The sequence below is a fragment of the Orcinus orca genome, chromosome 1 (genome assembly GCF_937001465.1).
Source record: "Orcinus orca chromosome 1, mOrcOrc1.1, whole genome shotgun sequence".
Lineage (NCBI taxonomy): Eukaryota > Metazoa > Chordata > Mammalia > Artiodactyla > Delphinidae > Orcinus > Orcinus orca.
The window spans coordinates 109651222-109663281 of NC_064559.1; the positions used below are offsets into that span (position 1 = coordinate 109651222).

Genomic DNA, 12060 nt, shown 5'->3' on the forward strand with positions numbered 1-12060 from the left:
TGTATTTATATTTGCTGAATGAAAACTGTGGTGTGTGCTTTGGTGAATGGAATTTCAGGCTCTCCCTGTGCACAGCCAGTGGGCGAAGGTCACCTTAAATGACTCTTTCTTCCCATTTGTCTGTTGATCCCCAAACCAGTTGCTTTTTTCCAGTTGCTTCCCGGGTGCCTGTACATAGTTTGTCTTTTTATCAGAGCACTCTCCTGTGTTCTGCTTTAACAGACAACGGCTGTATGAGGAAGACAGTATAAACAGAAAACTGGATTTCTATGGCCTAGGTTTTGTACATACAGAAACTGCATGGTATTTAAATTATTGTTCGTCTCCAATGATGTATGCAGTTTCTTTAAAAACAAACCCAAAAAAAGTCTTAAAAAAAAAACATTGCTTCTGTTTTATGTTTTGGTTTTTCTGTCGTGAGGCATGTGGGATCTTAGCTCCCCGACCAGGGACTGGACCCACACCCCCTGCACTGGAAGGTAAAGTCTTAACTACTGGACCGCCAGGGAAGTCCCCCAACTTTCAGGTCTGATTTCCTTAAAATGGAGTAAGAATTTTAAAAACACTTGTGAAGCCAATGGAGTACAGATCCTCCCATGTTTTTATGATTTGTCTCCCCTCAATCTTTTATAGTTGTTTTGCCTGGACCTAAACTGATAGCATTTAAAAAAAAAAAAAAAGCGATTTGCCTTTATCTAGTCCAGAGAATTCATCTTATTGTATCAACACCTCTTTCTTTGGCACTCATATTTCATTGGTTTACATATTATTCAATGAAATGATGTAATCATAGTAACCAGTACTGGTGGCACAAATAGGCTGGAGAATAAACAGAACAGAGAGGACCCAGATGAGCATCACCCCCCCGCCCCCCAACTCCAGTGGAGCTGAGCCACCCAGGTGTATAAGCCCCCAAGCAGTGAGTATATTAATCATGTCATTTTGTTTCTGGTTTTTGATGTTTTGACACCTAGGATCTTGCTGATCCTGGAGAGACTGCCCCTCCCACGGCTGGCCAGTTCCTAGAGAAAGGAAATCATTCCGATTTGTCTGTAAGCACGCCTTCCATGTGCAAACCAACCAATCTGCACACCCTCCACCCCCTCCATCAGGCTCTCATGCTCAGGACCACTGTTCCCTGCTCTGATCACCCCAAGGCCAGGAACCAGATGTGTTGGCGGGGTGGGGGAGAGGGGAATAGCTGGTGTATTAAGAATATGTGGATTATGACCTGCTGAACGAGGAGGCACCAGCCACCCACATGGGGTCAGCAAGTAGCTCCCTCAGCATCTGAACTCCCACCCGGAGGAAGTGAAACCCCCGGGTCATTTTGATTGAAGTTGCAATTTCAATAAACTTACACAAAGTCACAAGATTTGTTACTTACAGATCCCAGAAACCAGGGTCGGGGTTGCCACTGAGCAGGGGGAAGGGCAGTGCTCCGACGTCCCGGGTGTCCAGCAAGCAGGAGATAAAGAGCAGGGTAACAAGCACCTATTACATATAACATGGTTGGGGCAGAGGCTGCAGGCTCAACTCAAAATGGTTATTTTAAAAGGTGCCCCAGGAAAAGCAAAGTGGGAACTTGGGGTGGGAATCCTAAGCTCAGGTCCTCATCTAAATGTCCAGGCTCTGGCTGTGAGCAGGGCTATTATACTGTAAAATCCTAGGCAGCAACTCAAAATAGCTGTTTTCTCATCATACCAGATAACTAGGGATACTCCCTATGCCCCAGAACCTGCTGAAATTATCCAAACTAGTCAATCCTTAGCCTGCTTACCCTAAGTTGCCCATTCCTTCCTGTGAAAACCCCAACAAAGACCATTGCCCATGCTTCACCCTTGCTCCCTCTGCTGCCTGAGGGACCCTGGTGCTTTCCCGTGTGGCCCCCTTTTGTGTGGCATGACCCTCCCTCTTGGGATCTGAGTGTAACAAACTGTCTTTTCAATGGCAGTCATCTCCTGATCTGCTGGCCCTGCCTCACCTAAATAATAATAAAACCTGTATTTTTTTTTTTTTTTTTTTTTGCGGTACGCGGGCCTCTGTTGTGGCCTCTCCCGCTGCGGAGCACAGGCTCCGGACACGCAGGCTCAGCGGCCATGGCTCACGGGCCCAGCCGCTCTGCAGCATGTGGGATCTTCCCGGACCGGGGCACGAACCCGCATCCCCTGCAACGGCAGGCGGACTCTCAACCACTGCACCACCAGGGAAGCCCTAAAACCTGTATTTTAAAGCAGTGTGCTACACACACTGGTCTGTGGGTAAGAGGACATGGAGTGGCTGTTACTTGGAAGATCTAGTTACATGAAGAGCAGGTAAGAAGTCTTCTGCTGTAGTCACCTCAGGGTGACCTGAGGCACTTGCCCAGGTGTACGGCACATGTAAGCATCCTAGTGTTAGTTAGCTATTATCACAGTGGTGAGGGGTCCCTGCCCTCGGGTCACTTTCAGACAACCAGAGCATCTGTCAGGGGTTCCTCTCCTAGCCTAGAGGGGCAGAAAAGGCTCCCTGGGACCTGAAGGAGAAGTAGGAGTTGGAACAGGTGGAAAGAGGTTTCTAGAACGAGCAAACAGCAGGTGCGAAGGCCTCTAGGAAAGGACATAAGTGGCAGGTTTTCTGTGCTTAGCACAATGCCTAGGCCACAGGAGGTGTGCAAGCAAATTTCTGTTTTACTTTTAACATAAACCGAGGCAGGAACAGGCTCAGCAATAGGTATGGGACTGCTAAAGACCAGCTCTGACTGTGTCAGCATTTTGATGTGAACAGAGTCCTCCATCTTCATGGAGAAGTGTGTAGTGTCGGGCTATTCTCCCGGTAGAACGTTAACTGTGCATTTATACACCGCCAGTCGCTTCTATCATGCCTGGATCAGGGCCAAGGTTAGTAACCGGGACACAGACCCAGCCCCTGAAGACCTCACAAGTGAGGTGGTCCCTGCCCGGGACACACATGGGGAAGCCCAGCCGAGGCGGAGCGGCTGCTCCAGGGGCCAGCAGGGAGGTGGGGGTCCCGGCACTTCCTCCTGTGCAAGTCCCTGAAGCCAGCGGCCTGGGGAAAAAGCACTGTTTTTATATAATACGGGGACTAGCACCTTCTGGACTAGTTTGGCTGCAGACCGGGTCATGAGTCAGAAAAGCCGTTCTGTCCCAGGCACGATATGGTCACAGAACTTGGGTGCGTTTCCTCATCTGCAGAGAGGAACAACCTCTAACTTCTCTCTTTCCTGACAGGAGTCCTATAAAGGTCATGGGAATTCACAGAAAGACCAAGAGACCATCCATCAGCGACAGGATCCTAGCCCTCACCTTTCCACTTGGTGGGAATCTCAATACTGATCCTGTTAAATCCATTTCTTCTTTTCTCTTTGGAATATCTACAATGCTTTCACAGGATTCCAAGAGATCAGAAGGTGCCCGAGTTGCAACGGGAATTCAGTCACAGTCCTTCATGCGGAGGAGATAAAAGGGTAACAGAGGCGGAGATCAAGTGCCTCACACAACTTCAATTTAAATTAAACTTCGTTTAATGAAATAAAAAACAAATGGTGCATTGCATAATATTTTGTGGTCACAGTATAAAACAATACAATTAGCTCATATAACATTGGATATGGACAAAAATACACAGGACCCTTTCTTTGTCTACGTAAAATTCAGCAGATCCGTATGTGCCACACTAAAAAAGAAAGAAAGTCAACTTTTTTCTGCTAGTTATCTGCACACAATATTTATCACTGAGAATTTGGTCAAACAGCGGAGGAGAACTTACCCAAATCCTATAGTTCCCTTCTTCCTCTGTTGTCATCGGTGAAGCTAAAAAAAGTTTCTGAAAGTAGCAAGTTGTGTAGTATTGCTTATTTTTCCTGCTAGAGAGGCTCAGTCTTTGGCTCACAGATGTCAGTGACAAAATCATGGCTGCAGGCAGTCTGCAAAGCAAGAAGCAAGAGCCACCAGGGAAAACAGACAAGGGTCTGGGCAGGAGGGGCCACCTTAACGAGGATCTTAGGGAAAGCCACGTGGATAGGAGGGGAGAAAACACACACATAAATAAACTTCTAAATTAAGATTTAAATCCAGTTGGTGAGTCAGAGTTCCACCGTCCCAAGAAAAACCTGAAAAGTTGTTAAAAAGTCAGAGCTTGGATTTTCTTTTTTTAAAAAAGTGAAAAGTGTATGTAAACATTATAAAGTAAACAACTGAAAGTAATTTTGAGGCTTCTATCAGAACATAGCTTAGGCTCCTTCTGGGGATATGTTTATGATTAGAAAATTTAAAAAAGCCAAACTTTTTATCGTTTGTGTTAAGCGGTGCAATTTCATCTGTGTGAATCGTGGCTGCGTCCTTCCGTTCATACCAGTGCTTCTGGCAGGAACCTTTTCCAGAAGAGCACTTAGTGGGGGCCCTATTTGGTACAACAGCCGAGTACGTCTCGCACTTTGAACAGGACACACATTCCAGCCAAGTTTATGCCCCTGGAAGGAAGGAGGCCCTTGGTACAATGCCCTGGGATTTCTCCCCACTTTGTACCAGCCCAGTGGACAGAGGGTGGGGCTAGGGGGGCGGTCAATGCCTTAACAACCCCAGCCTTGAACTGCAACAGCAGTCTGAAAGGAAAAGGTACAGTGTATGAGCACGTGTCACCTTTCCTGCCAATAAGTGTCAGTTGTGGCCCATCCGTGGTTTTACGTACACCTGGGGCCACCTGGTCACGTCCAAAGCCAAGTACCCTTTCCTCCTACCAAGGGCCTGTACTACAACAATCCTGAATCTTCTTTTAGGAGGCATGATAACTGCAAGGGCTCAGAGGGCACTGGCTGTTCCTAACACAGCACCTGTTTCTATTTCCTGTTTGCACAATCACCTGTGACCCACCTCCTCCGGAGTGGCCCAGTTAGGAAATGACATGCAGGAAACACCCAAATCTAGTGCTATCAAGGCCTCCATCCCTTCCTCTAGTCATCCGTGCTCTGGTGGGGCGGACCTGCTGCCCGTGTTCCCGCCACAGATGCTAGGCCTGGAATTCACTTGTGCTGCTACCATTAGTGCAAAATCTAGTTTCTATCACGTGAGTGGTCCCCTCTGTGGGCAAAACCAAAAGGAAAAAATTCGGTGGAAACTTGCCTCCTGGGGGTGACTTGATGATAAGTGCAGAACGAATTGTGGGTGACAGAGGGAGGGAAGTGGAGGGGAAGATGGTGAGCCCGAGGAGTTGGCTGTCTGGCCCATTGTGACAAAGAGCTGCACATGAATGGCCATCATTTTGTATTACTTTATTGCTCAAAACAAATGGATCTTTTTCCCCTTTGGAAGACAGAGCAGTATTAGATCCTTCAGAGCCAGGATAAAAGCACAGAGGATTGCAATGTGGGGCGTGAGTCACCAGTGCGCCTCAGGAAACCCCACTGAGATGCTTCCGAAAAGCCAGCGCTGTGCAGGGGCAGACACTTCGGGGGGGCGGAAGATCTCTTTGGGTCCGTTGTCCTTCTGGTATGAGTGATCAGGCGAAACGGACTGTTCTCAGATCTACTTTGTAGGCTGTTCACATGGCAATATAAATTGCTGGGTTTCCTTTGTGTTCCTAATAGGAAAGCAAACATACCACAAAGTATACCCTTTCTCACTAACCCCCTGCAGGGGATTTTAAAAAGACTTGAAGGACTGAAAAGGTCATAGAAAATGCATGGTTCTTCCAGGTAATTTCTGATTCCGTGAAGTCAGTCTTGCAAGCAGCAATTCACCTCCACATTAAGGAGCCCACTCAGCCCACGAAGGATGTGGGGTGTCCGTGGTTCCCCCTGCAGACGCACAAGGCCTTTGCCTCTCACAAAGGGCGGGACAGAGAATAGAGGTGGCTTCTTCCGCCTGACACACCCCTGGCACCACTGACCCTCCGGGCACGAGCTCCAGACATCTAACTCCCAGGATCCCCCTTCTGCAATCCCCAGGGCCCCCTGAGGCATGGTGGCCTCCGAACCACGGAAGTGACTGTCTGTTCCTTTCCTTGTCCCCAACCTCCTCTTCCTTGCAGGCCTTCTTACTGCCCTGGACAGAGGTGGCTGTGCATTTTTCTTCATATGCATTCTTAAGGCTAAGGTGGCAAGATAAGGTGCTTGGTGGAGAGCCAAATTCTCAATTCCAGGGCCATTTCAGCACTCGCACATAAAGCAGATACGAAAGAAATGGAAAGGGGGCAGAGAAGCAAAAAACCCAACCAGAACAAAATGCATCTGGGCTCGATAGGAAGTTACGGACTGCAGGTTTAGATTTCAAATGTGGTCTAAACCCCCTGAAAATAGGGGGTGGGGGAGGGTAGTAAAAGCCACACATTAGCCTTCGGCACTGGTCTGTGTTGTCCCTCGGCAGGGGTGGAGGGTCGCCTTTAGCAGCTCTCTCAGCACGTGCCTCCGACTCAGAAGCCGGCCCTTCCGTTCTCACCCGAGACAAAGAACTCTGAACGCCTTCACCCCTTCCTCACCACAACCCCTCGAAACAAAAGGTAGAAACACACACAAGCCAGAGATCTATAAACCAGTAGGAGAAAAAAATTAGACAGAGGTTAACCATTAAAAAGCCGCCGTCGGGAAAACACACACTCGATTGTTCTATCAGAAAGTGCTGTGGGAAGAAGAGCCGTGTGCTGGTAAACATGTCCGCGCTCAGAACTTGACATGCAGAAAAGAGAGAGCGCCGAGTCCCACCTGAGATTAGAGAGGACTGGTTTTTAGTGTAACACACATCACGTTAAAAGATCACTGTCCTCTTCTCGCCCAAACTGCTCCTCGAACGTCCCTGCATCCCGGCCTTTCCCGGCACCGGCTAGTCCATCTCCATGGACATGAGCCGGCGGCGCTCCCGCCTGGTCTCCTGGACCTCCTTCTTACAGCACCAGTGCGAGCTGCAGTACCCGATGAGGCAGGACAGGAGCCCGATGACCGTGGACAGGCCGACGCCGATCAGCAGCGGGTACTTGAAGGCGTTCAACACTGGGAGGGAAAGACCAGAGGGAGCGGGTCAGTGATGCGAGGCGGGCCTCGGAGAAGACCGCCGCCTCCCCTCTCCATCGCCGCGGCGTCTCCACCGGGGATCTGACCTCGTGCATCCTGTACCCGGCACCTGGCATGGTGCTTGAGACAAGAGCAGCTCGGCCATACGTGTCCAAAAAATGAGCAAAAGTCTCCCCACCCAGTTCTGTGCGGGAAGGCAGCAGAAAGCCAGAAAAAAAAAAAAAAAAAAAGATTCTCCTTCAATGTCTTTGAATGTCAACTTGCTTTTTAGGGTTTTGGCAGGAGATTGATTTTTAAAAGTCAGTATAAGGGCACCACACATTCGGTAGCAGATGCATCCTTAAAAAAACCATACATAAATCAATTCTATGCATCAGATAACTGAAGTGTACTAGGGGAGCTATTTTAAGTAACACTATAGTAAATTATCTAGCAAAGTGAATAATCACTCCCTACTTGTTTAGTAAATCTGGGTTTTCATATGGAGTGACTGCAAGCAAGACATTTCTAAGAGGCAAATATGGTATAAATGACTCAGTTGCGGGAATGTACAAACACTGTTTAGATCCCACACCCTCAAATCCCACGTCCCCGTCCCCCAAAGTACCAGCACGCCTTGGGTGGAGGCTGGCACTGTGGTTGTTTGCCTGACATTTAATACAACAGCCCCAGGAGAGATTATTATCCCATTCAACAAGAGAGGAAACGAAGGATTAGAAAGGCTAAGTCACCTGTGGAAGAGCTGGGGTTCCAATTCCAGTCTCCGCCAAACTGACACAGCATCAGGGGAACACACTCAAAGGCTCCTACTTAATCCTTGGTGGTACCTGGACTTGAATTCTCTCCATGAGTGTTTTCAGTTAACGTTTACTCTGACACTTTTTGCAGAGAAGACATGTTTCTCATTAACCAAGGAAGAACTGCCCACACTCTGAGAGGCCAGGGAGCAGAGGCGTGGGAAGGGGGCCCGCTGACCATGGCGCTTTAGGCTGACTGTGGTGGTCGGTGTAGGCCAAGGCTGGGAGCTCCCCCTCCCATCCAGGAGGAACCCCTTTACCAAGAAGCAGAACCAGTAGGAGGACAAGAGGGGCAGGAACACACTTGCAGCCTCTTTACCAAGAAGCAGAACCAGTAGGAGGACAAGAGGGGCAGGAACCCACTTGCAGCCCCTCCTAGAGACCTGGACCCACTCTCCTGATCTGGTCTCTGCCCCTGCCTGGTGGTATCCGTGCCAACCCAAGGACACAGCAAAGTGGGTGTGTACAGAATTTAGAGAAAGCATCGAAAATCTTTCCAGTAAGTCTTAAAAATCATTTCCCAGTGGTAGCTCCAGCACACACGATACCAAAGCTGGGAAAACAGCAAGGGCTGTGTGTGCTCTTTCTGGGTACAGGCCCGGGCCAGGCTAGAGAGAAGGCAGGCACATTCCTCAAAGGGTGGGAACCTGGATCCCGTCAGCGGCAGCAGAGCGTGGAGAGAAGACATTCCCCAAACACCAAGAGGGTTATTTGCGTGTCATTCTTACCATCCATCTTCACAGTTATAAAGATGGGCTTGGACTGGATCTCTGCCTCTTTCTGCCAGGAACCGGTGGGTGACTTCACCCACGGAGTCACGGAACAGTAGTAGTTGCCAAAGTCCTGGTCCTCGGAGCCATGCACTTGCAGCAAGAACTCTAGCACGCTCACGCGCTCCAGGCTGAGGTCGCTCTTCCAGTCCCTCTGGGCCGTGTTCACAATCCCCTTCCGATCCAGGGACGACAGGAGGACGGGAGCCTTGTCCAAGCCGAAGGAGTGCACCGCAAACCAGGTCACGTCAAAGGCCATGTCGTCTATGGATGACCAAGCCAAAACACTGGGGTCAGGGCCACAGGCACAAGTACCAAGTACGGCTAACATGCCTGTAACCTGACTGTGGGCCAGCACGGCCCTACGTGCCTTGGGTCTCCCCAGATCCTCTCAACACCACCCCATGATGAAGGTGCTGTCACACTTCCCACTCTGTGGCGGGACCAAATAACTGAGGTCACACAGCAAGGAAGTCACAGAGCACATGGCTTAAGCCAAGAGTCTAGCTCCGGAATGCACCCTCTTCACCACGCCACTGCCACTACCCAGCTGAAGGAGCACAGCTTCAAACTGTCTCCTCCAGAGAACACGGGATGAAAGGCTGGTGGTGTGTGGTGACATCGAACGCTCTGTCTCCCAAAGAAAGCAGGGTCCTTTGGCATTTTAGGCAGAAGAACCCACGACAGGAAGGACACGAAAGTCATAAGGAATGACCTGGACATAAAGTGAATGGTACAAAATGGAGAGTTGTAAACAGTTTAGATTTTATTGTTCACTGTGATTTTTTTTTTCCCTGAAGTGCTTAAGTTCAAAACAAGAGGAAAAAAATGTCAAGCTGAGAAAATTGAACACAGTTTAACAGTCCCAGAGAGTAATGCTGTGGAATCGTAAAGTACTCTGCAAAATTAAGGTTCTAACAGCCTGACATAAATTAATATGGGCATAAGAGAAAGACGGCTTTGGCACAAGTGGTAGTTCTCATAGAACGTGGAAATAGAGTACACATCCTAAACCTCTGACCTCTTCTTTTGACTGCTACCAAGTGATACCAGCTGTGTCAGGTCTGAGAGTCACCCAGCAAGCAAGAAAGGACTGGGAGGCCACAAACACTGCTTTATCTTACAATCGCTTGACGGGGGCTTTCTGTACACATGTTAAATAACATAATTTTTGTTAAACAAAAAGTAACATCCGGGCTTCCCTGGTGGCGCAGTGGTTGAGAGTCCGCCTGCCGATGCAGGGGACACGGGTTCGTGCCCCGGTCCGGGAGGGTCCCGCATGCCGCGGAGCGGCTGGGCCCGTGAGCCATGGCCGCTGAGCCTGTGCGTCCGGAGCCTGTGCTCCGCAACGGGAGAGGCCACAACAGTGCAAGGCCCGCATACAGCAAAAAAAAAAAAAAAAAAAAAAGTAACATCCATTTAGTAAAAATACACTAATAACCTCAAAAAGCATATTATAAGGCAAATAAATTACATTCAGATTCTTACATATTAAAAAAAGAATATAAGCAAAACTAGAAGCAGGAATTTTTTTTGGGGGCCACATCACATGGCTTGCGGGATCTTAGTTCCCCAAACCAGGGATCGAACCCTGCAGTGGAAACGTGGAGTCCTAACCACTGGACAGCCAGGGAACTCCCCAAAAGCAAGAATTTCTAAAAAAGTATTCAAATGGTAATTCCTTTTCAACTCAGTCTAAAAATGTTAAGGGCCACAGGCAAATCTCAGCTCTACATATGTGACGTCAGCCCTCTACTCCGAGGCACCAAAATATCATTTTTTCCTCCCCATCGACCCGCCGTGGCCCTTGACACAACATTTGATTGTTCCGAGGGTGAGGGTCATCTCTTGCAAGAAGACCAACACCCTGGGGGCAGAAGGAGTGAGGTCAACGTCCTCACACCCTCACAGTGCCCAGGCAGAGTGGGCCCCCAGATCACTCCCAGGTCCTCAATGAAAACTAGCTCAGTGTCGCTGTCACCTGCAGGTGCCGGGCGGTTACTGAAGGCAAAGAGTCACAGCTGTGTCCCCATTACTTGTGTCCAGACTCTAACCCCAGTCCCGCTGTGCCGTACAGTGCGGTGGCCAGGCTGCAGGGTCAGGCTACCCGGGCTAGAATCCCAGCACTGGCTCTTGTTAGCCTAGTGACCTGGGTGAGTCACTTAGGTTCCCTGTGACTTAGCTTCCTTATCTGGAAAAGGAAATTACAATAGCACCCATAGTTAGCTTTATAAAATGCTTAGAACGGCACCTGGAATATAGTAAGCACTCAATAGTAGTTGGCCGCCATGAACATCCTTACCGCCACAGTTCAACATACACGGTCTGTACTAAGAGATGCTGTAACAGGAAGGGTACTGCCGCCTGCAGCAGATGCTCGTGGTGCTCTGCCCCAAACAGCTGGATCGCTGGGCCCCCAGATGCTGCAGGTGCCGGCTGCTAAGCTCTCACACCGGTACCCTTCTCCAGAGGACTGGCCTTAGCTGACAGAAGCCACCTCCCGGAGAGCCACCCCTGGAGGTGAAGAAACACTACCCCGCCCCAGCCATTCACTGTGGATAATGACTGACAAATTGGGGTGGCGGGGATATAAAAGCCCAGTCCCCTAGCTCAAGGAGGTCACACTCTGTGGTGCAACCCATGTTCTGGAGCTCCCCACAGGGAGTTAGACTTGTTTTGAAGATCTTTGCCTGGCTTCCTTCCCTGCTCTATCCTGACTCCCTCACTCCCTCATTGTTGCCTCCTGAGGGCACATCTTCAATTAATCACTCGCACGTTTGTCTCAGGCTTTGCTTCTAGGGAACCTGACCTAAGACACCACCTCTAAAGGGCCGTGGTCTCCCCCTCCCCCTCCCCCTGCCTTGGCACTCGGCCCACTTGGGTCACATGTCCTTTCCGGAAGAGAATTCCTTCACAGCCCACAGGATGCGAGAGGAAAAACGAAATTACGACCTGTGTTTAATTATTCAGAATCTTCCACCCATGCAGTCTAAGAGTGCAAAGTTCTGGAAAATTGTGATCTGCAAGATAACAGCTACCTATAGCTTCTGCAATTACACTGGAGGAAACGACTTATATTAAGGGCACAGCTGGTGACCCATCAATTTCCTGAGAAAGAGCATTTAAATGATTTATTTTTGTATATCTCTATAAATGAGCTTTTAAAAATTTTTTAAAAATTTTATAAATGAGCTTTAAGGGTAAAAATGGTATTACATTATTCCAACTTTTGAAAAGGATCTCCCCGCCCACCGCCCCCTCCCGGCAGTCTCCACAGATGTGGTGGCTCGATCAAGACCTAGAGGCTCCTCCTTCCTAAGCCCCAGGACAGAGCTGACCCCTCTGTTGTTTTGGATGCGTGTTTTTCTTTGCCTTTCCTTACATCTTCCACAAACTCTTCTCCTTTTTCCTACCTCTAAAGCTCAACCACGTTCAAGTCCCCTATGAGAGTCAATTTCGGTATCAATCAACTCGTCCAGGGGTCAGTAAA

General features: G+C 49.1%; 1 protein-coding gene across 1 annotated transcript in view; it reads right to left on the bottom strand.

Moving 5' to 3' along the window:
* Window positions 1-3505: 3505 nt before the first annotated feature.
* Window positions 3506-12060, bottom strand: part of PTGFRN (prostaglandin F2 receptor inhibitor) — an 85908-nt gene continuing 77353 nt past the window's right edge. Inside the window, exons 8-9 of the mRNA XM_004263298.3 lie at window positions 8529-8834; window positions 3506-6982 (exon numbers count right to left, since the gene is read on the bottom strand). Coding sequence (XP_004263346.2) covers window positions 6816-6982; window positions 8529-8834 — 473 coding nt within the window. The 3' untranslated portion in view covers window positions 3506-6815. The remainder of the gene's footprint in view (window positions 6983-8528; window positions 8835-12060) is intronic.